This window comes from Lithobates pipiens, unplaced genomic scaffold (assembly GCF_037356315.1).
Source record: "Lithobates pipiens isolate NorthernLeopardFrog02 unplaced genomic scaffold, aLitPip1_a1.2 Scaffold_13, whole genome shotgun sequence".
Lineage (NCBI taxonomy): Eukaryota > Metazoa > Chordata > Amphibia > Anura > Ranidae > Lithobates > Lithobates pipiens.
The window spans coordinates 98,086,731-98,112,251 of NW_027507718.1; the positions used below are offsets into that span (position 1 = coordinate 98,086,731).

Consider the following 25,521-nt stretch of genomic DNA (forward strand, 5'->3'; position numbering starts at 1 on the left):
ATTTTATATTCCATTTACCTGACGTGGAAGCTGTTCTCCTGGCTCTTAAGATAGGATAACTACCAACCTCTAAGGATTTTGTCAGGTCTAAATCATGTAAAATTACCAGATATCCAGAGGAAGTGGAAATTAACATTTTTGAACAATCAGGAGTTAATCTCATCCGCATTAAAAACCGAGTGTGAAAGAATTTTTTGTGTGGACAACCATCTTCTGTACACCTGTGAATACAAGTAATTAAGAGAGTATTAAAGCAAAAAACACACATACCCTGCCCATGTAAAATGTCAGTAAAATTACATCCACAAAATTAAAAGATGCCATAAAAAAATAAAAATAGCTTTTCTAGAGTCAAAGTGCAACTATTATATGATACCATCTTGGGGCATTCCTAACTACTGAATGCAACCTTTTTTACTTGGAGAATTATTATTTTCCCACAGAATAAAAAGGGAGCTGTAACTCACCAGTGAAGATAAATTCTCACAGCCAAAAATTGACAGCTGAGTTTTTAGTTAAGTCTTTTTTTATTTTTAATCCTACTTGGATACTACAGTGGCTAGATTCCTGCACTATTTGCAGCTCTACAAAGCAGCCCCAACCTTCATAATCTTAGATTTGTATATTTTACATTATAGGAAATATTCATATTAAAAAGGAAGAATACCCAAAATGCTAGGCTGGGTAGGAACAGTGCCTGACATTAAGGCTATTCATCCTAATGGCGCACCAACACACTGAAAACCGCACAGCACTGTGCAATTTTCCAGCTGCTGCATTTTTGGAAAAGGTGCAGGGACCTTTTTACTGTGTTTTCCATAGGTACAGTAGCCCATTCAAATGAATAGGCTGATGTGCCCATGCAAATGTGCCTGCCAGGAAACTGGCATAGAGTGAACCATGGTAAGCCATGGAGATCTAGCCACTGAAATCTTTTAAGATATATAAGCCGATGTGCAACTAAGTCTGCTAAACTTGATTTGAAGTATCACCTTTACTGCCTATGCAGGTGTATGGTGCCTTTAGATAAAAACAAACTGAGCAGCTTTGACTAAAGAGCTTGTATATGAGCAGTGTGCACAGCAAGCTTTTGGCAAGCTTTGAGCAGTTTTCTGTAAGCCTTTAAAAGCACACTTTATCTCCTGTTTGGAAATGTTATGCACAGATTTTCATAAAAGTGCTACTTTAAATTGCCACTTTAAACAAGCTGCTAGAAGGCTTCAAACAAGCTTCAAGTAGTGGTGAAGCCTACTAGCAGCTGGTTTAAAGTGGCAATCAGCACTCCCATTATGATTTATGTTCAATATTTACAAACTGAAGCCCAATGGTGCTTTCAAACCTTCAACAAAGCTTGTCGATAGCTCTGAAAATGCTTGTAAAATCTTGCGCTTCACACTGCTCTTATACAAGTCTGCGTGAAACTCGCCCAACTGCTCTTCCCTACCGTCACAGGAGCACAAGCCCCCCCCCCGGACAGGGGGGGGGGGTTGGTAAGCGGGATCTGGGTGTCCTCTTTGTTAAAGGGGGCTTCCAGATTCTGATAAGCCCCCCGTCCGCAGGCTCCCACAACCACCGGGCAAGGGTTGTGGGGATGAGGCCCTTGTTGCATGCTCGTATAAGGGTCTGGTATGGATTTTTGGGGGGAACCCCACACCATTTTTTTTTTTTTTATTTTGGCGTCCATACCAGACCTGAAGAGCCTGGTAATGGAATTTTGGGGGACCCACCACGCATTTTATTTTTCAACTTTTATGTGAATTGTCGGGACCGACAATTCATTAATAGCCGGTGCTAGTACTTTTAAAATTACTTTTTTTTCCTTTAGAAATGCCATTTTGCTCTTATATATGTTATAAACATGGGAAACGTGCCACTTTACAGGCATACTATAGACACCCCCCCCCAAGTACGAAATTTAAAGGAATATTACACTTTTATTGTTTCACTTTAAGCTTTATTAATATCACTGCTCCCGAAAAAACTGCCATTTTTAAAACTTTTTTGTGCATTGATACATGTCCCCTGGGGCAGGACCCATGTCCCCAAACACTTTTTATGACAATAACTTGCATATTGACCTTTAAAATTAGCACTTTTGATTTTTCATGTTCGTGTCCCATAGACCAGCTATGTTCGCAAAAATTTTTTTTTTTGCATGTTCTGGATGCGAACCGAACAGGGGGGTGTTCAGCTCATCCCTAGTAGGGAGTTAAAGGAATTGGGAAAGGACAGGCAGAATTCTGGTTTCACCTTGCTACACTCCAAATTCACACAAACTGGACCTAGCTTCTTATATACTTTTATGTAAAGTGCATACATGCTATGTAATGGGTAAGTGTAACACTTCCAGATATTTATTACCTCCCACACAGAGATTACAATACTCCCCCTGATAATGTCTTGCTACTTTGCAAGTTGATATGCTGGCTCAGAGATCACAAGTCATGTCAATTCTGGTACATGTGCAATTCTTGGGTGTAGTCACAAATGTCTGATAGAGCCAGCACCATGTTGCAGCCTCTTTACATCACACAGACTAGGGGAGAGGGGACTTAGCAAAGGCTTTCTTCTGCCCGAGGCAGGTCAATATCTCAGCCAAGGCAAAGTCACTGAACTGGAGCTCAAGTGCTGATTTTAGTGATAAAAAGGTGAAGCTTTTCTGAAAAATTCTACTGTTGCTATATATTATAACATTCCAGGAATGTATTCATGCAGGTTTGTAAAATTTCTGAAAGGTCAAAGTTAATCAGTTAGTCAAGGTAAAAGGGTGCTCTTCACCAACTCCCTTTCATTAATTTTGATAATAGTATTGCCCTGCAAGTAGAATCTCAAGTTTCGTCACCCTCTGCATTTTGTTCACAATTCCAGGTGCTGGCAGAAGCCAGCTACATGGGTTTAAATACCAATCGTTAATCAAAAGTGACCATGTCATGAAACTTAAAATAAAAATAGAAAAAGCACTAACTGTGAAGAAAACTATTTTACAGTTTCCCGTCTGGTAGCCCATTTGCTGAAACTTTGCTTCGTAACCAAGCACCCAATGCCTATGCCATTTGGTGCTTTGAATAGTGGATTTCCCTGCTGGCTGCTGTGGTTCCTTCCACTGATCCTTACTCAATGTTGGGTGCAGTAGTGATGTAGAGGTCGTTGGAAGGAACCACAACTGCTTGCAGGGAGCACACATCAAGATGTAAGAGATAGGAGCTGGAAGGTATGCTACAAATGCTGTTGGCATTTTTAACTCCTTAACGGGGTTGCTTTAAGGCTATAATAAACAAATCATTTACCTATTAGTGTCCCAAATGATCACATTGCCATCAAACCCAGAAGTCACCAAAAGCCTTGTATGTGTGTCATATTCTATGTTCTTCACCCAGCTGGTATGTCCATGTAGTGTGCACACCTTATTGTTCAGCTTTCTTAGGTCCCACAATGCTATTGTTGTATCATCGGAGCAGGTTGCAAACAACCTGTTGTCAAGAAATCTGAAAAAAAAAAAAAAAGAAAAAAATAAAGTTACACTTGCCAAATCTTTCTTTCCAAAGATTGTTCCAGGAGAGCACATCGGAGGGATAGACTCAGTCCAGTGTGGTCACTGGACTTACTAAACAAAGTATGGAGCTAGACGAATGTCAAAGTTTCTCTAAAAATGTTTTATATTGCAGTTGGTGGCTGCATTCGTTTTCTTTTTTAACTTTTTTTTCCTCACCCAGTGATTCGGAAGTCTGTTATTTTTCAACTTCTTGCAACAGGACTAAGCTGTCCAGCAAAAGTGTCAGTTGAGACAATTTGTTTAAAACTGACAAGGGTACTTACAATGATCAACATTTATGTAAAACCTTGATCCCAAAAAGGAAAAACGGCTTCTATAACTGCTAAAAAAAGTGTTAGCTGGAGTTCAGCTTTTAATTCGTCACTTATGTAAAATTTTTCTAAATCTACTAGTCTATATATTGTTTTGTCTCATACTTTATATAAGGCCTGATTGTGTATTATCTAAGTGTACCCACCTATTGTACTTTTGCCCCATTTTCATACATGTTTATGTGGCTACGTTTTCTTGCTAAATTCTGTATCTGTTTGATACTTCTGTCTTTTTTTTTTTTTTTTTTTTTAAAAAAGGTATTTGCCTTTAACCACTTAAGCCCCGGACCAATTTGCAGCCAAAGGACCAGGCCCCTTTTTGCGATTCAGCACTGCGTCGCTTTAACTGACAATTGCGCGGTCGTGCGACATGGCTCCCAAACCAAATTGGTGTCCTTTTTTTCCCACAAATAGAGCTTTCTTTTGGTGGTATTTGATCACCTGTACGTTTTAAATTTTTTGCGCTATAAACAAAAATAGAGCGACAATTTTGAAAAAAAATTCTATATTTACTTTTTGCTATAATAAATACCCCCAAAAAATATATAAAAAAACATTTTTTCCCTCAGTTTAGGCCGATACGTATTCTTCTACATATTTTTGGTAAAAAAAAAAAAAAAAAAGAAGTCGCAATTAGCGATAGAGTGGTTTCCGCAAAAGTTATAGCGTTTACAAAATAGGGGATAGTTTTATAGCATTTTTATTAATTTTTTTTTTTTACTAGTAATGGCGGCGATCAGCGATTTTTATTGTGACTGCGACATTATGGCGGACACAGCGGACATTTTTGGGACGATTGTCATTTATACAGCAATCAGTGCTATTTAAATGCACCCCGATTCCTGTGTAAAAATTACACTGGCAGCGAAGGAGTTAACCACTAGGGGGCAGTGTAGGTGTTATGTAGGACATTTTTTTTTTTTTTTATTGTAGGGGAGCGTGGCCTGGCATGTGACGTCACTGATCGTCCTTCCCTATAAAAAGGGAACAGACAATCGGTGACAGCCACACTAGGAAGCACGGGGAGAGGTTTGTTTACACAGACCTCTCCTCGTTCTTCAGCTGTGACCCGATCGCGGGACACCAGCGGCGATCGGGTCTGCTGATACCGCAGTCACGGAGCTTAGGACCGGGTTGGGAGCACGCCACCGACCCACGTCTGGGCACTTAAAGAATCACGTACAGGTACACGATTGTGCCCAGCTGTGCCATTCTGCCGACGTATATCAGCGTGAGGCGGTCCTTAAGCAGTTAAATCTACTAGTCTATCTAATACCACTCTCTCTACAGCTTTAAAAACGCTGCTGTGTATGGGTAGTTCTGTTTCTCCTTTAGAGTGGAAACATCTTAAAAGGAGGAAGAGTGTAATTGACTTGGTTACCAGGTGAAAATAAAGGAAACCATGGTTAAAAAACAAAAAAACAAACAAAAAACAAATCAAGGTTACACAGCAAAGGATTGGTAAACTGAAATATTAAATTTTTTTGTTTGTTTTTTTGGTCTAGATACATTTTACAGCAGAACTATACTCACCTCTGCCCGAGTTTCCTGCCTGGCCACTGACATCTTCAGGTGGCTAGCTTCCAGGCCATCATCGCCAGCAGCTTTCATTGGCTGGCATGACTTCACCCCTGCGCATGTGCGGGAGTTCAGTCGGATTCGTTACTGCCGATTTTGTACAGTGAGCTGCACATGTGCGTCTCACTGTACGAGGCAGGTAAGAAGCTTTAATGCAGAAGAGACAAAGCATGGCTCTTCAGAAGTAAAATTCCTGCCTGTTCACCCATTTTCAATTTTGCCCTAAAGTGCCACTTTAACCCCTTGGCATTGGCGCCTCCTGGCCCCTGAGCAGGAGCTGTTAGACGCTGGACACTGTGTGACACTTTTTTTTTTTTTTAACCATTTTCTTTCTGGCATATGTTTATTTAAAAAACTAGTTTGTCAAAAAAAACATGTTCTAGCTTACACCTCAGACATGAAAAGTTAAAGCATCTCTCTCTACAGTACTAATCTGAATCCAAGGCACCAAGTCCAGTTATTTTCTGATCTCTCATCTTTCCACTATCTACATTACTCACTCCTAAAAGATTAAGGTGACACTTCAACCTTCCAACAGACAGCCCGTCCTCTCTCCAGCACACTTTAGAGGACACATGCCCTCAGTTCTAGGTTAGTCTGAGCCTATGAAGCTTCCCCCTTCCCTTTAATCAGATTTCAGGGAGGCCTGTGCTCTAGTGCTGCAGTGTGTAAGGTCAGATCCCCATGCCCTGAGAAATACCCTTTCATCTGTGTGTCGTAGAAGGCTGTACAGGCTATATGGCTGCAGATAAACAGGTACAACATATGTAGGAGAATTTGTTTTACCTTTGTGTATCCAATGAGGTCAGTCACTTCACTGCGTATATGTATACAAACACTTTCATCTTTATAGGAATCAAGACCTGGAGGATTATACCTCAACATTTTATCTCATTAAATCCTGATTAAAAGGGAAAGTACTTTTGAACTTGCTAGAAAATCTGACTACTTCCCAGCCCCCTCTATCCTTGTGATATGTTATCCAATTACTGGCAGCAGCTCTGTTGGGGGAGGGGGGGGGTCACATGGGTAACAGTGTGCGGAGAGGAAGAGAGAAACTTTGGCTGTGCTGCGGTTAAGCAGCAGAGCTGGAGTTTTGTTTTTTTTTGGATGCTGGAGCGGCTGCCTGGCACTTCAGGTCTGGGGCTCCAGGCAATGGGAGTTGCTCGCACCTGGTGATGGCGGTGGTGAGTGGACAAGTAGAAGCCCAGGCGCCGTGATGCGGTACTGATCACCAAGACGGCCTGCTTATGTTATCAAAGAATAACATCATAAGAGAAATACCATAGGTGACATTCATTTCAGTAGAATAAAATTAGGGGTGTTGGATAACTCAGCACCCAAAAGGACACATCTGGTGCACATTCTTGCACGTATAATCTTATGGGAAATTTTTGTTGAAATGATCTGATGACAGGGTCTTTTTAATGTTGTGGTGAAAAAAAAAAAAAAAAAAAAAGACCTTACCTGATATTATTTACACAGTCTTCATGTGCCTCTGATAGTGTTTTTATGTGCTTTGAAGACACAGGGTCAAAAAGCAGGACTTCAGTTTGTTCACAAGCCACTGTGAGTACAGACCTAAATAGAGATTAAAAAGGTTACATACTGCAAATTCATATACCAAGCAATCCAGATGTGTAAGAGCTACTTATATTCATCACTAACTCTTTTCTCTTTAAAAGTGATATTAAAAAGGCAGAAGGCAAAGATTAATGATGCAGCAGTACAGATAACATAAGTAGCTGTTACACTCTATCATAAATGCATGTCATCATGCAGGTACTTGACATTCGCGCGAGCCCGCCAGGGGGAGAGGGAGACCAAATTTTATCCAATTTCCCTGGGCATTGTCTACTTTCATAGATCAACTTATACAGGGGGAGCACCAGGTTTACCGATCTCCTCCACGAGTGGGGGGTCTTCAAGTTTCCATCTCAATAAAATCTCGCGTCTGGCATAATACAATGCGAAGGTAAGGCACAGTTTGCAGTACCTGTCCCCCTCAACGTCTGCCAAATGGCACAATAGTAGGGTTTGAGTGTCAACCTGGAGGTTCGACCCGGTCACATTATTTAGCATAGAATCCCCTTCCGTCCAGTAGGGCTGGATTTTGGGACATGACCAGACCATGTGCCAGAATGTGCCCACCTCCTGTTTACATCTTTGACAATTAGGGCCCCTTTGAGGGTAAATACGCGCCAGCCTCTGTGGGGTGAAGTAGGCCCTATGCAGGAACTTAAATTGTATGAACCTGTCCTTCGCAGCTAGCATTGATGGAATGTAAGAAGTCAGGCACTCCTCCCATTCTTCCTCATCTAGGGATGGAATGTCTGATCTCCATTTCTCCCGGGATTTGGTCAATTCAGTGTCGTGTTCCACTGTGAGGTAAAGATATAAGGTCGACATGGGTCTCCCCATTACCCTGGAAGTCAGTAGACATTCAATGGAGTCCGATTCCAGGGTCAGAGGGGCAGGAAATTGGGCCCCAAAAGGCGTGTCTCAGTTGCCAGTATCTGAACTGGAAAGAGATCGGAAGTGCATATGTACATCTCAGTTCCTGGAAAGTCATTAGCCTACCCCGATAAACTATGTGCTTTAAGGTGATGATTCCTTTTTTCGCCCACAGAGAAGGGTCTGGGATACTATTTAGGTGAGGGAGCATGGGATTACCCCATAGGGGTGTGTGTGGAAAGATGTGGTTGGGCTTCCCGTAACTCTTCCTCGCCTCCCGCCTGACCCTCACTGTGGTATGCATCAAACTTGTCATGGATGATCTGTGCAATGGGTTTTCACGGCCCTGCAAATGACTCCTTTGCTGTCTAAGTCAATGAGGAGGAAGAGATCCAGGAGAGGCGCTGCTCTCGTTCATATCACTGGATCGGGATGGGGCTCAAGTAAGATTTAGGAGGGCTGCTGCACACAAAAGCATTTTCACCTTCATAAACAGAATGCATGAAGGTAAAAAACCTTTGGCTTTTACAACCACTTTATCCACTTCCCGCCTCACCTATAGCAAAAATGACAGCTGGACAGCGTTTTCTGCTATCCTGACCGGAAGTCATACAATGTCTTTCGGGAGAACAGGGCAACACACAGCAACTCCGATCTAGGTAAAGAGACTCGGACAGAGGCATGGGGCACCCTCAGGGGATTACTCAGGCCAGCCCCCAGAGGGTGCCCACCCAGGACCACCAGGGATGCACACCACTGATGACCACCAGGGAAACCAATTAGTGCCCATCACTAATGCTTGCTAGTGCCACCTCATCAGTGATGGCCATCAGCGAAGGAGAAATTGTACTTGTTTAGCAAAAAATAAAAACCCCAGAGGTGATCAATCACCACCAAAAGAAAGCTCTATTTGTGGGAACAAAATGATAAAAATTTTGTTCAGGTACAGTGTAGCATAACTGCGCAATTGTCATAGTGCAGAAATCTCTATCCACCAAGTCTTGCTGCATCCATTTTACCTGTGGGCAGCTGAAGCTGCTGCCTGTTCACTTCCTGGATTTACACAGATACACAAAGGCACACCTCCAGCTCTGCAGCTCTCATTGGCCAGAGAGAGCGAGCTGTACATGATGTCATAAGCCTAGGCTTTTTTACCAGACAAGAAACAGGAAGTGGGCTGTATAAGGTATTTACTGGCAGAAAAAAATTAAATAAAATGTTTTACTATCCAAAGCTAAAACAACAAGGGCAGAAGATTTAAAGCGGAGGTCCACCCTAAAGTGGACCTTCCGCTCATCGGAACCCTCCCCCCCTCCGGTGCCACAATCGGCACCTTTCAGGGGGGAGGGGGGTGCAGTTACCTGGATAATCCAGGTAACTGCACCCACTTCCGGGACAGCTCTCTGCGGAAAGGGGCGTAACTTACGCCCCTTTCCGCAAGTGCCCGCCCCTTCCCGCAAGTGCCCCGCTGCCTGCTGGGAAACACACAGCTCCCAGAGGCAGCAGGGAGCGTCCTTATTGCGCAGCGCAATTCGCGCATGCGCAGTAGGGAACCGGGAAATGAAGCCGAAAGGCTCCATTTCCTGATTCCCATACCCAAGATGGCGGCGGCAGGACCCGACAGACGACCTAGCGATCGGCTTCGGGTGCCGACATCGCGGGCGCGCTGGACAGGTAAGTGTCACTATTTTAAAAGTCAGCAGCTGCAGTATTTGTAGCTGCTGGCTTTAAAAAAAAAAAAAACGCGGAGTCCCGGTGGACTCCCGCTTTAATAGATGAAAAAAGGACCGAAGGTCCACTTTAAGCCCTGGCGTCAATAATTCAAACCTTTTAAAGACAAAGCATGTATAATGTATCTTATATTGCACTGCATCAAAAAAACTATTCCAGAAGAATTTTTTTTCCCCACTTTCAGGAAAGTAGTGGTTTCCTATTATGGAGATTTCCATTCACTTTTTTCCAGTCCTACAGGCTTAAAGAGTAACCCCACTTTTGTTGAAAAAAAAAATAAATAAATAAAAAAAATAAAAAAATAAACAAAATCAAACAAAAAACAAAATCAAACAAAAAACAAAATCAAACAAAAAACAAAATCAAACAAAAAACAAAATCAAAACAACATTGCCCTCTTGGTGACCTCTATACATTGCAAGGATTTTAGCAAACCATTTCAGATAACTACATTTTGTTATTCTAACGAAATAGCCGTTTGTCACTGTCCATGTGCAAAATTAACGTGAATGGGAGCAATTTCATAATGATCATTCAGCTGCTGCACCTGCAGGGCTCTAATGAGAAATATTGCAGGGTCTGCATCTCTTTAGATGTGAATTCCCTTTGGGAGTAATGAACAAACTAAAAAAAAAGGCATTTTTGTTGCAGGAGATGCTAAAAATCTGACTTGTATCTTAGTGCAGACTTTTGAAAAAAACAGTGAGCCAATCACACAAACACAAAATTACATTTTGGGGGGGCATTCTGTACCCCCACTGTGTAAAGAACACCTCCAGGTAGCCATATTGCTTTTTTAAGAAAATAACAGAGCTACAGATTGAAAAGGAAAGGTAATTTTGATAACATTAAATTGCAATATGACTTGTATAGTCATTGTATACACTATATTATTTTTATATTTGCAAATGTTTTTTTCTCACGAAAGTAGAGTTACACTTTAAAAAAGCTGAACTCCAGAAACTATCTGCATTGAATGCTTACATTGGTCAAGCTTGGACCAATGTAAGTGTGCACATCTAATACCTGATGGATCGCTGTGGAAGCTGGCCACTACAGCATTTGGTGCTATTACAGAAATAGCGAGAAAGAGAAAACGTTACAGCATTCCTCACTCTCCCGGGCTTATTACTCTTATTCAGGCTTCTTTGAATTCCTCTACATCAAGCCATAAAGATAAATTGTATGCTTCGCTTGGAGGAGTTAAAACTACTATTTCAGAGGAGGAATGGGAAGACATTTTATTTTCCACAAGTATGAGCTCTCAAAAGGTTTTAGCTTTGGAAAATTCGTATACAATCTTAATGCACTGGTACCCGACTCCTTTCCAAATACGCTCCTAGGACCCCTCTCCCTGGAACAGTGGAGGTTACACATACGGTGTCCTACTCCCTAATACAGGGGTTGACAAATTTGCTTGGAATCTAGGAGCCAGATAAAAAAAGTTAGGAGCCAGGTCCGTGACGGCGATCCGGAGCTGTCCCTGGCCTGACATGGAGACGAGTGAGGGGAAGATAGCCCCCAGCTCCCCACCTGTCTCCAAGTCATTGCTCTTAGAGGGACATTTTATTTTTTTCAAAAGACAAATTTTTAAAATTACGTTTTAGTGTAAATATGAGATGTGAGGTCTCTCTGACCCCAGATCTCATATATAAGAGGACCTGTCATGTTTTTTCTATTACAAGGGATTTTTACATTCCTTGTAATAGGAATAAAAGTGACACTTTTTTTTTTTTTTTTAAAGAACAGTGAAAAAAATAAAAGTTAAAATAAGAAAAAAATAAAATAATTTTAAACGCGCCCTGTCCCGCCAATCTTGCGTGCAGAAGCGAACGCATATATGAAAGCGTTGTTAAAACCACACGTGAGGTATCGCTGCGATCGGTAGAGTGAGAGCAATAATTCTAGCCCTAGACATTCTCTGTAACTTAAAACGTGCAACCTGTAGAATTTTTTAAACGTCGCCTATGGAGATTTTTAAGGGTAAAAGTTTGTCGCCATTCCATGAGCGGGCCCAATTTTGAAGCATGACATGTTGGGTATCGATTTACTCGACGTAACATTATCTTTCACAATATAAAAAAAAATTGGGCTAACTTTACTGTTGTCTTATTTTTTTTGTTATTAAATACATTTTCCCCAAAAAAGTGTGCTTGTAAGTCAGCTGTGCAAATACGGTGTGACAGACAGTATTGCAACGACCACCATTTTATTCTCTAGGGTGTTAGAATAAAATTATATACACATATATATATATATATATATATATATATATATACACACACACTATATATATATATATATATATATATATATATATATATATATATATATATATATATATATATATATATATATATATATATATATATATATATATATAATGTTTAGGGGTTCTGAGTAAAGGGAAGGAGATGGAGCTTCCCCTGCCTGCCAGCCTATTAGCATTGCTGGTTGTAATTCCAACGGCCACCACAAGAGGGCGCCGGATTCCAGAAGGAACCATAGGATCGTAGAAGGCCTCAAAGCCGGGGGCTCAATTACCCGCCGGCGGCGCGGCCAAACACGATCACGCCGGGGGGGGGGGTCCGCAGTGACAGGATACCCCCAGCTGTGATGCCCCAGGCGCCAGGTCGCTAATTCTAGTCGCAAATGCGACCTGGCGCCCTGGGTTTTGTCGAGCCCTGCCCTAATATATACAGTTTATAATTTATGTAAATTTGTAATTTATGTAAAGTTTCTGCTGAAGCCTTGCTGAATAAGCCATCTCAGGCCTCAAATTGTAAAACAAACTTATTGGCCTTAATGTTAGTGCCACTAACCAAACTATTGCCCAGTCCCAGAACTTTTAGGAGATTAAAACCCACCTAAATGATATCAATGAAAAATTGATAGCCATTTAAGAGGCTAAACTTGATTTCCTGAAAATATGGACCCCATGGTCAAAGTGGAGGTCCGCCCACTGCTGCAAAAATTAAAAACCAGCAGCTGCTGACTTAATAGGACACTTACCTGTCCTGAAGTCCAGCGATGTCGGCACCGCAGCTGATGTTTCCATCAGCTGTTGGGTGCTGCCGCCACCATTTCGAGTAAGGGAACCCGGCAGTGTAGACTTACAGCTTCACACCATGAACCCTACTGCGTGTACACGAGGCTCTGCTCCTCTCTTCTACTGGCCCGGCAGCTGGGGAAGGAGGAGGGAGCCCCAGCGATAAACGCAAATACCCGTGGCTGAGGCCCCAGGATACCTGTGAAAGACAGGTATCCTGTCCCCCCCCCCCCCGAAAGGTGCCAAATGTGGCACCAGAGGGGGAAAGGAGTAAAACAAGCCGAAGTTCCACTTTTGGTTAGAACTCCACTTTAAACTTTATCTCACCCTGATCAGAGAACCTTACTTCTCTGACCTCTTGGTTCCTGAATAGGGATATGGGGTCCCGAGATCCTAGAAATTAGTGTGTGACAATCCCTAACCTTTCCTTCCCCTTCTCTTCTATCCCCTACTTTACACTTCTATATCTTAGGGTCTTTTCTTTTTGTCCAAGGACCAAGCTGTCAAAAGTCCCCCCTAACAATCAGTAGTCGCTGGGACTGGTTCCCGATCATGTGACCGCCAATCAGTGGTCACATGATTGCTGATCCTACTCACCCCTAAAAGTAGTAAAGTCTCCAACAGTTTTTTTTTTTGGATGGCCCCCTGGCAGGTTTGTGTCATAATGTGCTAGAATGCAACACATACTAGCAGATTATGACTGACTTGCCTTTCAAATGGAGCCCTCCTGTGCTGCACTGTCATTGCTGCCAACACTTCCACCTTCACTCAGTCTTCCTTCAGGTTTTGTGCTCTCTGACCATTAGAATCACTGGGCTGTGATGATACTTCTGTGCTTGCTCTCGGGAGTCACTTTAGCAGCACAACGCTGTTTACATTCAATGCACACTCAGTGTAACCTGAATGCAAAGCGCATGTGAAGCGACATCATTAATATGTATACTTCTCAGTTTAGGTTTAGTTTAGTGCAAGTTTAGGAGATATTCATGGTACCTACAGGTATGGCATATTATAATCTTACCTATAGGTACAAGGTAACCACTTGCCCTCTGGAATGTTTTATCACCTTCATAACCAAAGCATTTTATACTGTTTAACAATGTTACTTTAACTGGCAATTGCCTGGTAATGCAACACGGTACACAAATTACATTTATATAATTTTCTTTTCACACAAATTGAGCTTTTTTGGTGGTATTTAATCTCCACTGGGTTTTTTATTTTTTGCTATATAAACGAAATAAAGACTGAAAAATTTGTAAGGAAAAAAAAATAAACACAATCCCCTGCTATTTTCTACTTTAAAGTATAAAGTATATCCTATAAAATCAAATTTCTTCATACATTTATGTCACAAGTACTGGCAGTGATCGAGGGCTGATCCTGCTAACACTGTGTTTTTGGGGACACTATACTATTATGGACACTAGTATAGTTCTGATCATAATCAAGATACTGATACGTATAGACATTATACTAGTAATGGCGCCGATCAGCGACTTAAAGTGTGACTGTGATAGTGTTGTGGACAATCTGGTGCTGACACTGGCTGGGAGGGACATTAACTCAGGGCTCGACAAATCCCGGGCTCCAGGTCGCATTTGCGACTAGAATTAGCGACCTGGCACAGCACAGCTGGGGGTATCCTGTCTCCGTGCACCCCCCAGCTTGATCACGTCGGGCCGCACAGCCGCCGGCAATTGAGGTCGCGGCTTTGAGGCCTTCTGCGGTCCTATGTTTCCTTCTGGAATCTGGCACCCTCTAGTGGTGGCTGTTGGTATGACAGCCAGCAATGCTAATGGATCATTCACTGCCCGCCCATCTCCTCCCCTTTACTTAGAACCCCTAAACATTATATATATTTTTTATTCTAACAGCCTAGAGAATAAAATGGTGATCGTTGCAATACTGTCTGTCACACCGTATTTGTGCAGCGGACTTACAAGCACACTTTTTTGGGGAAAAATTCTTTAATTAAAAAAAATAAGACAAGAGTAAAGTTAGCCCAATTTTTTTTATATTGTGAAAAATAATGTTACGCCGAGTAAATTGATACCCAACATGTCACGCTTCAAAATTGCATCCGCTCATGGAATGGCGACAAACTTTTACCCTTTAAAATCTCCATAGGCGACGTTTAAAAAATTCTACAGGTTGCATGTTTTGAGTTACAAAGGAGGTCTAGGGCTAGAATTATTGCTCTCACTCTACCGATCGCGGCGATACCTCACGTGTGGTTTGAACACCGCTTTCCTATGCGGGCGCTAATCACGTATGTGTTCGCTTCTGCACGCAAGCTTGGCGGGACAGGGCGCATTTAAAATGTATTTTTTTTCTTATTTTAACTTTTTATTTTTTCACTGTTCTTTAAAAAAAAAAAAAAAAAAAAAAAAGACACTTTTATTCCTATTACAAGGAATGTAAAAATCCCTTGTAATAGAAAAAAAGCATGACAGGTCCTCTTAAATATGAGATCTGGGGTCAGAGAGACCTCACATCTCATATTTACACTAAAATGCAATAAAAATAAATAAATAAATAAAAAAGTCCCTCGAAGAGCTATGGGCAATGACTTGGAGACAGGTGGGGGCCGCGCTATCTTCCCTTCACTCGTCTCCATGTCAGGCCAGGGACAGGTCCGGATTGCCATTACGGACCAGGCTCCTAACTTTTTTAGCTGGCTCCTAGATTCCAAGCAAATTTGTCAAGCACTGCATTAACGGACGTCACAAGTGACACTAATGCCGCGTACACACAATCAAACACGCGGGTGGAAAAGTCCGGCAAACTCAAGACCCCTCCTGAGCCGTACCAGGCCGCGTGCCCTCAACATGGGGGGTGCCTTGGGGAAGGGGGGGCCGCGCGGCCCCCCACCCTAAAGCACCTTGTCCCCATGTTGATGAGGACAAGGGCCTCTTCCCGACAACCCTGGCCGTTGGTTGTCGGGGTCTGCGGTTGAGGGCACTCGGCCTGGTACGGCTCGGGGGGGGGGGGGGGGGGGGGGCGCTCGCTCGCCCCTCCTTTCCTGGCCGGCCGGGGAGCGTGCTCAGACAAGGGTCTGTTGTGGACTTGGGGGGACCCCCACGCCGATTTTTTTTGGCGTTGGGGTTCCCCTTTAAGTCCATACCAGGTGGCGGGGCCAGCGGCGTCTCCTTCGCGGGCCCCCGCCTACCTGGAGACGCGCTCGAAATGAGCGGACTTTCCTCCGCGTGTGTGGGCGAGTCCGTTCATTTCAAAAGCAGGGCGGATAGTACGGCGGACTTAGTACGCCGTATTAGTCTGCTGAAAAAGTGCCGTGTGTGGGCAAGTAGCCCGTTCGGAAAGTCCGACGGACAGTCTGGTGGGAAGTCCGATAGTCGGCTACATGTGTACGCGGCATAATACTGTGATCAGTGATAATACTGTACTAATGACACTGGATGGGTGACAGGAATGATCAGGAGTGCAATCAATGGGTTAACCATGTGCCTAACCAGTGTATGTGTGCTGCTTTTACTCGCTGATCATCTGGCTGCTTCTCTCCTTGCTTTCACTTCTAAACGGTAACAAAGCAAGGTGAAATCTTGCCCGATCTGTTTCGTGTTTCAAAAAGAGAGAGAGAAGGCAAGTGCCACAAAAATTGGCTAAAATAAGAGGTTTTTCTGAGTATACCTATCACCAGTGAGTTGCGCCTTTACTTGCCTAATACAGCCAAAATCATTGGCTGTAAGCTGCTGAACAACTTGTGCTGCATCCAATCATAACACAGGTCAGCAGGGAGCATGTGCATGCATGCCTCTAAACCAGGGTGTACAGGTACCTTGCAGCACTCAGCTACAATGTGTGCACCAACAACTGTAAAGACAATACACCACCAGGATTAAATGTGTAATTCAGCTGTGGCTGGACAAACCCTGGCCTTTGCCCAGTTATAAAAAGGCCAGATAGGCAGACATGGTCTCTTTTGTACTAAGGGGTCTATGTATCAAAAATGTACTGTGTGGTTATGACAATTATTCACACAGACACCACAAATCTTTACCCTAATAAGTTTCTATCCTGGGAATGCCAATGCCCTCTAGTGGCAATAATGTGGTATTTTCCTGATTGAGGTATTCGGGAGAAATACCACATTACTACAACTATATGCCACTGATGATCTTTGGAAATAAACAAATTAGGGTAAAGATTTGTGGTGTTTGTGTGAATGCTTGTCATAACCACACAGTACAATTTTAATACATAGACCCCTTTGTATAAAAAAGACCAAGACTGCATAAAGTGGAGCTCCACCATAAAAGAGGAAGTTCCACTTGTCTGACTTCTCCCCCCTTCACTGCCACATTTGCCTCTTTTTTTTGGGGGGGGGGGGGGGGGGATACCTGGTTTTGACAGATACCTGCTTCTACTTCCAGCTCAGTTTTGCCCCACCTCCTTTCCCTAGAAGCAAGCCCAGTCACAAAACAAAGCACGATTTGCGCATTCCCAGAAGAAAACTGATAGTGAAGCCGCAAGGTTTCACTGTCAGTTTCCCTTCGCCAAGATGGCGGCGCCAGCACTTGCGAGCTGATTCAGGAATCAGCTCAGGTGAGGATACCACTGGATGCCTGGACAGGTAAGTGCCCTAAAAGTAAAAGTCAGCAGCTACAGCATTTGTACCTGTATGTCACGGAATACAAACTCATTTAGCGGCATGCACGCGTGTGCCCTCTGTTGACCTGTGATTGGCTACAGCACAAGTTTGGCAGCATGTTACAGCCAATACGTTTGGATGTATACCTGCTGATCAGCTGTGGCCAACCACAGCCCTGAGATCTGTGAGCCGGTGACCTGTCAAGAAATGTCTCCCATTGGATAGCACCTGTCCTATACTGAGTTTGCGCAGTACGGAGGACAGAGGAGACGCCGAAAGTCTCAGAAGAGGAACAGCCGATCGTCAGCTCTACACGGCGCCTGCGCACTTAATACTACAGTCCAGGTTCAAGCCCCACCATCCAAGTGGACATAGAGTTAGATTAGAGGCCGTGCCCGAAGCGTGGCAAGCCCGAAAGGGGCCCTGTTACAAAGTGCTGTCTTACAACATGGGGAGCGAGTGACAGAATGTACTATTAAGTGCGTAGGCGCTGTGTAGAATTGATGATCAGCTGTTCATCTTCAGAGACTTTTGGCATCTCCTTTGTCTTCCATACCACGCAAACGCTGCGCCTGCGCAGTACAGGGCGGACACTATCCAATGGGGGGATCTTCCTTGTCATAACACTGGGTAAACACAACACAGATCTGGCAGGATTGTGACGCCTGTGTGAATGACTGACATAATCACACAGCCAGCGTTTCATAGACCCCCAAGTGTGTACTGTGATGGTATGATCTGGCATATAGGGTCTCCTATCTGATGTCACCCAATGCATGATGAAGCCCCATCAGCAGCAGTGCTGCCCCTTACCCATCAGGGGAGTACTCCAGATTGAACACAGCCCCATGTGTCCTTGTGCTCAGGTTCACGGAGTCCGCCGGCTGGATGGAGCTGTACAAGCTGGTCATGGTCCTGTAATTGTCCCGTGCTGGATCCACACACAGCCCCCGGCCCAAACACCTGTCCTTCAGCCAGTAGAAGAGCTTCCCGTTGCCCACCGGCTGGCCCTCCGTCTCAGGGAAGACCATGTGCGGCTCTTCAGGGGCGGGGACAGAAGGTAGCTGGCTGACCTGTGCCGGGGGCTCCTCCTCCTCCTCCGCAGAGCCATCTTCAACGCCGTCCTCCTTGCGCTCCTCCGGACTGTTGTCTGATGTGGCGCTCATTCCGCTCACCGGAGACTGGCGGAAGGGGAATCCAGGCAGCCTTTCACCGTTCTTAGCCGAGGCCTAAGTGGAGGAGCAGAGCACTGGAACATGACACCCGGGTGTCGTCCCCACCGATAGTACGATCGCCGCTGAATGGGAAAGGACGGGCGCCGGGTGATGAGCTAGCAGATACACGCACGTCACCGAACACACATCGTACGCCGCACCGCTTACCTGGGGGGAGGGGTTGCGCTGACGTCACTCCAAGGCGACAAGGTGCCATTTTTTTTTTATTTTTTTATTTTTTACTCATGCGCGCTCTCATTTTTTGCCTGTTTCGCCCACACCGTGCCCGGCGTGATTTTTTATTCATTGTATAAGACAGTCGTAGCATTCTGTAGTAGTCATTTCTTTCAGATAACAACGTTCTGGCCGGAACGTCACAAGTCAGCGCCGGGCAGTGATTATATCACTATTGGTCGCTAGGGGAGCAGGTACACCATACGAATGAGGGCTCCGATAGAGAACCATTGTCATACGGGATTCCTGGAACGTGAAATGCAGAGGCGACGCCGCACCGTCTGTTATGTGACAAATGGACACGTCTAGGTGCGAGTTCCTTTCCTTTACAAGGGAAGGAAAGAACGGTTGGCTTTTCTATTTAGGAAAATACTCCAGTCTGCACTTATAGATTGAACCACCAGGTGGCAGTATTGAACCGAGATTGCCAATGTCCAGTATAGCTTTGGTCTGCAATTATTAACCACTTGCCCTCCAGAACATTTAACCCCTTTCATCACCAGGCCATTTTCTTTTTTTTTTTTTTTTTTTGCACCATGCTACTTCAACTGGCAATTGCCCATGCAACTGTAAACAAATGAAATTCATATAACCCCCCCCCCCACACACACATGCACACACAAATAGACCTTTCTTTTGGTGATATTTGATCACCATTTTTTTTATTTTTTGCAATATAAATGGAAAAATACAAATATTTTGAAAAAAAAAACATGTTTTTCTAAGTTTCTGTTATAAAATTTTGCAAATAAATTTATTGTTCTTCACAAATTTAGGTTAAGGTCTAGTTCACACCAGACGCAGTTCCATTCCGTTACGTGCGCTTTTTTTCTGCACTAAAAATGCATGCACATTGTTTTACATGTATTCCAATGGCTCTGGTTCACACCATGCAGTCAGTTTCTGGTGCAGAAACTGACAGGAACTGACTGTATTGGTGCAGGAAAAACTGGTCCTAAAATGTATTTCTTTGGGGAAAATAACCCACTCTAGTGTATACATTAGTGTATACTATTTAGTCTGTGGGATATTTATAGCATCCACAAACTATGGTATATAAATCTGAAAATTAATCCTAATGTACTGACGACCTAAAACTGAAAATTTATCAATCCTAATGTACTGATGGCCTAAGTCTGGCCATACATTATACAATTTTCTTGTACAATTTTTCTTTAGATTTACCAAAACTCTATAATATGAGGTCAAACCTAAACACTTTCAATTTGTAAGCAATCAGGCAGGCCCTTGCACTACATAGTTGAAGGTAAAACTAAAGAAAATTGAATAAGAAATTTGTATGGTGTATGGCCAGCTTAAAACCAAAAATTTATTAATCCTGATGTACTGAGAGCCTACAGTTGTGCTCATAAGTTTACATACCCTGGCAGAATTTATGATTTCTTGGCCATTTTTCAGAGAATATGAATGATAACAAAAACTTTTCTTTCACTCATGGTTAGTGTTTGGCTGAAGCCATTTATTAGCAATCAACTGTGTTTACTCTATTTAAATCATAATGGCAACAGAAACTACCCAAATGACCCTGATCAAAAGTTTACATACCCTGGTGATTTTGGCCTAAAAACAAGCATACAAGTTGACACAAAGGGGTTTGAATGACTATTAAAGGTGACCATCCTCATCTGTGATCTGTTTACTTGTAATTAGTGTGTATAAAAGGTCAACGAGTTTCTACACTCCTGACAGACCCTTGCATCTTTCATCCAGTGCTGCACTGACATTTCTGGATTCTGAGTCATGGGGGGGAAGCAAAAGAATTGTCAAAGGATCTGCTGGAAAAGGTAGTTGAACTGTACAAAACAGGAAAGGGATATAAAAAGATATCCAAGGAATAGAGAATGGCAATCAGCAATGTTCAAGCTCTAATCAAGAAGTGGTAAATGAGGGGTTCTGTTGAAGCCAAACCACGGTCAAGTAGAACAACTAAAATTTCAGCCACAACTGCCAGGAAGATTGTTCGGGATGCAAGGAAAAACCCACAAATAACTTCAGGTGAAATACGGGACTCTCTGAAAACATGTGGTGTTTCAAGATGCACAATAAGGAGGCACTTGTAGAAAGATGGGCTGCATGGTCGAGTCGCCAGAAAAAAAACATTACTATGCAAATGCCACAAAGTATCCCACTTACAATACAACAAACAGCACAGAGACAAGCCTCAAACCTTCTGGCACAAAGCCACTTGGAGTGATGAGACCAAAATTTAGCTTTTTGGCCACAACCATAAACGCTTTATTTGGAGAGGAGTCCACAAGGCCTATGATGAAAGGTACACCATTCCCACTGTGAAACATGGAGGTGGATCGCTGATGTTTTGGGGATGTGGGAGCTACAAAGGCAAAGGAAATTTGATCAGAATTGATGGGGCGATGAATGCAGAATGTTATTAAAAATACTGGAGGAACATTTGTATTCATCAGCCAGGAAGCTGCGCATGGGACGTACTTGGTCATTCCAACATGACAATGATCCAAAACACAAGGCCAAGTCGACTTGTCATTGGCTACAGCAGAATAAAGTGAAGGTTCTGGAGTGGCCATCTCAGTCTCCTGACCTCAATATCATTGAGCCACTCTGGGGAGATCTGAAACATGCAGTTCATGCAAGACAGCCCAAGAATTTACAGGAACTGGAGGCTTTTTGCCAAGAGGAATGGGCAGATTTACCATCTGAGAAGATAAAGAGCCCCATCCGCAAATACCGCAAAAGACTTCAAGCTGTCACTGATGTTAAAGGGGGCAATACTCGGTATTAAGAACTAGGGTATGTCAACTTTTGATCAGGGTCATTTTGGGTAGTTTCTGTTGCCATTATGAATTAAAAAGACTAAACACAGTTGATTGATATTGTATGGCCAAAGCCATTTATTAACCATGAGTGAAGGAAACTTTTTTGTGTTATCATTCATATTCTCTGAAAATGGCCAAGAAATCACAAATTCTGCCAGGGTATGTAAACTTATGAGCACAACTGTATCTCATTTTTTGAGGCCCGAAAATGCCAGGACAATACAAATATCCCCCTAAATACCCCTTTTTGGAAAGTAGACAGTCCAAGGTATTTGGTAAGAGGCATGACAAGTTTTTTGAAGTTGTAATGTTTTGTCACTTTTTTTTGGCATATTAAATTAAATACATTTATTTTTTTTCACTTTTTTTTTTTTTTTTTTTACAGTGCAGTACAGCATCATCATATGACTGGTATGGCAGTGATCAGGGATACTGACTGGTGGCATTATGTCAAAACAAAAAGTTATTGAATTTTTAACCTTTTTTCTTTTTTCTTTTATTTTTACAATTTTTTTCTTTATGTACCATACTCTCATCAGAGTAGAACAGTGTCATCATAGTGACACTGAATGATCACAGCGGCCCAGTACGAAGCACCGCACTGTCTTGTGGATGGTTGCGGTTAGCATCTGCTGCACGCATGTGCATCGTGACGTATGGATAGGCTGCAGTGCCTAGGGGAGCTAAATGTACCGCTGGCAGTCAGCAAGTAGGTAAAGGCATCATACACTGTAATTGAAAGTTATATTTTTTGTTTTAAGCACTTGAAATCTGCAAGGTTTTACACCCTTTGTAACAAGACCATATTTTGCTGTCAAGCACTGTTTCTTTAACTGGCAATTGCACGGTCATGCAACACTACCCAAATTAAATTTTATATAATTTTTTTTTCACACAAATAGAGCTTTCTTTTGGTAGTATTTGATCACCACTGTGTTTTTTTTTGTTTTGTTTTTTGCCAAGTGGTTAGCACTTTTGCCTAGCAGCACCAGGGTCACTGGTTAGAATCCCAACCACGACACTACCTGCCTGGAGTATGCATGTCCTCCCTTTGCCTGCATGGGTTTCCTCCGGGTACTCTGGTTTCCTCCCACACTCCAAAGACATGTTGGTAGGCTAATTGGTTCCTGTCTAAATTGGCCCCTAGTATGTGTATGTATGAATGCAAGTTATGGACCTTAGATTGTAAGCTCCTTGAGGACAGGGACTGATGTGAATGTTTATGTAAAGTGCTGCGTAAATTGCCGGCCCTATATAAGTACCTGTAATAAATAAATAAGAAGGCAGAACATTTTGAAAAAAAAATATTTTCTGTTATAAAAACATATATACAATAATATCAAATTTCTAAATAAATTTAGGCCAAAAATGTATTCTGCTACATGTCTTTGGTAAAAAAAATATCCCAATAAGTGTGTATTGGTCTGTGTGATAGTTATAGAATCTACTAAGCAGCTCTGACTTAAAAGAGAAGTATGGGTTTTTATTTCTTTTTCAGATTCATACTTACCTAGGTGGATGCAGCATCGGTCTGAAGCTGCATCTGTCCCCCGGCGCTTCTTCACTGAGAACCGAGCGATCGAACACCGCCGATGGCTCGGTTCTCACAGATCCCCGAGCAGAGAGCTGCTGCCTGTTAATCAACAGCTCTCCTGCTCTGCTACTGGATCGCTGAGCTGTGGAGGGGTGGGGATCGGCCATCTCAGCGGTTCGCTGAGGCGGGTATCAGTCCAGGCATCTGGCAGATCCAGACTCCCAGAGTCATGATGACAGGGTGCCTGGACTGATTCCTGTGACGTCAGCAGAGACCGGACTTCAGACCGCTCTCTGCTGAAAATGGGTCACAGGAGTGCAAAACGAATTGCACTCCTGTGACCCATAGGAGAAACCAGCCAAACAAGGTCAGGCTGGACTTCTCCTTTAAGGGCTCTTGCACGCAGGGCGTTTTAAAAATGCCAGCACTAGAGCAGTGCTAAAAACGCCGTTTTTTTCAGGTTTAGCCACTTTTATTTTTTTTGCATCAGTTGCAGCGTGTTTTCCAACAGGGTGAGCGGACTGTCGTCTCTTGGCATGGCTATCCAAAAAGCAATTGATCATGACAGATATTGCAAATGTTAAAGATGCCAATGGACAGCGGGTATTTGACCGTGAAGGTATTATTGACTGCTTTGCCTCCTTTTACAGAGACCTCTACTCTTCCAGGGCGACATACACTGAAACTGAGCTCCGAGCTTTTCTGGAGGACATCCAGCTCCCGACTCTGAGGAGGCTCGCCAGAAAATTGACGCTCCACTCACCCTAAAGGAAGTTCAGCAGGCTATTGGCGCCATGCAGGCAGGGAAAACACAGGGAGACAATGGTCTCCCGGCAGAATTTTACAAAGCACATATGGAAGCACTGGCTAGTAGGCTGTTGGAAGTACTGTCGGCCTCCTTGAGGCCTCTTCTCTCCCTCCATCGATGTCTACAGCTATTATTGTTGTGATACCCAAACCAGGCAAGGACCCTGAGCTATGCTGCTCATATAAGCCCATCTCGCTGCTTAACATGGATGTGAAGCTCCTTTCAATGGTGCTGGCGACTCACCTTAACAAGGTCATCCTATCCTTGGTCCACAGAGACCAAACCGGGTTTATGCGTACTGACATCAACTTGAGAAGGCTTCACACACAGTCATAGCCGGCGTTTCAGCTGGGGGGCTCCAGGGTGGTGGCTTCGCTGGATGCCGAGAATGCCTTTGACTTGGTGGAGTGGAAATATCTGTGGCTCGTCCTTCAGAAGTTTGGTCTAGGGCCTAACTTTATCTCCTAGCTGAAGATGCTTTATTCGTCCCCCTCAGCCAGAGTTCGGACGAATGGTACACTTTTGACCCCCTTCCCTCTGCACCGAGGCACCAGGCAAGGTTGTCCCCTCTCCCCGGCCCTCTTAGCATTGGCTGTTGAGCCATTGGCGGAGGTTCTTGCGGACCTCTGGGGAGGTACAGGGCATCTCGTTTCCACCCCTTCGTGAAACAGTGTCTCGGTATGCAGACAATACATTACTGTACTTGCATGACACTCGATGGTCACTAAGGGCGGCCTTAGCTATTATTGACCGGTTTGGTTTTTTTTCAGGAGTTAAAGAGGAGGTCCACCTAAAAAAAATAAAAAATGTAAAAGATGGACACTCACCTGTCCAGGGTGCCAGCAATGTCGGCTGCTGAAGCCGAGCACTCGCTCATCTCTTGGCTGCCGCCGCCACCATCCTCGATGAGGGAATCCGGAAGTGAAGTGTTGCGGTCTCACTTCCCGGTTCGCTACTGCGCATGCGCGAGTCGCGCTCTGCGTCCTTACTGGTCTCCACTGTGTTCTGGGACCTGTGTGTTTCCCAGAACACAGCGGGGGGTGACACGAATGGGCGTGACTGCCACGGGAGTCTATTCCCAGAAGTGGGTGCAGATACCTGTCTTATAAAGGTATCTGCACTCCCCTCCCCCTGAAAGGTGCCAAATGTGACACGGGGGGGGGTTACAAGAAGCAGAGGTTCACTTTTTGTGTAAACCTCCACTTTAAGTGAATTGGGACAAATCGCTCCCGTTTCCATTGTCAATGGGGAATCAGCTGGTAGACCCCTCTACAGCAGGTATCCCGTTTTTAAATATTTAGGCATTCACATGCGATATTTAGATTACAACTTATACATTGTACTCCAACAAATTATCCACCAATGTAATATATGGAAGAACCTCCCACTCACTCTGGTGGGGAGAGTAAATCTGATAAAAATGTCCTACCTTCCCAAGTTCCTCTACATCTTTCGTCAATCCCTGGTCCCTAGCCCGGATGCTTTCTTCGCTAAACTTCATAGAGTCGTCACCTTATTTGTCTGGGCAGGTTCGACCCACCGAGTGGCCAAAACCACACTGCAGCTTTCACTGACTGAGGGTGGTTTATCCCTGCCAAACTTCAGAAAATACTACTGGGCTGCACAATTG

General features: G+C 43.6%; 1 protein-coding gene across 1 annotated transcript in view; it reads right to left on the bottom strand.

Annotated features, from left to right (window-relative positions):
- The window catches only part of DCAF10 (DDB1 and CUL4 associated factor 10), a 38,901-nt gene extending 20,211 nt beyond the window's left edge, over positions 1-18,690 (bottom strand). Inside the window, exons 1-4 of the mRNA XM_077475311.1 lie at positions 18,102-18,690; positions 6,910-7,023; positions 3,288-3,485; positions 19-221 (exon numbers count right to left, since the gene is read on the bottom strand). Coding sequence (XP_077331437.1) covers positions 19-221; positions 3,288-3,485; positions 6,910-7,023; positions 18,102-18,454 — 868 coding nt within the window. The 5' untranslated portion in view covers positions 18,455-18,690. The remainder of the gene's footprint in view (positions 1-18; positions 222-3,287; positions 3,486-6,909; positions 7,024-18,101) is intronic.
- Positions 18,691-25,521: the final 6,831 nt, after the last annotated feature.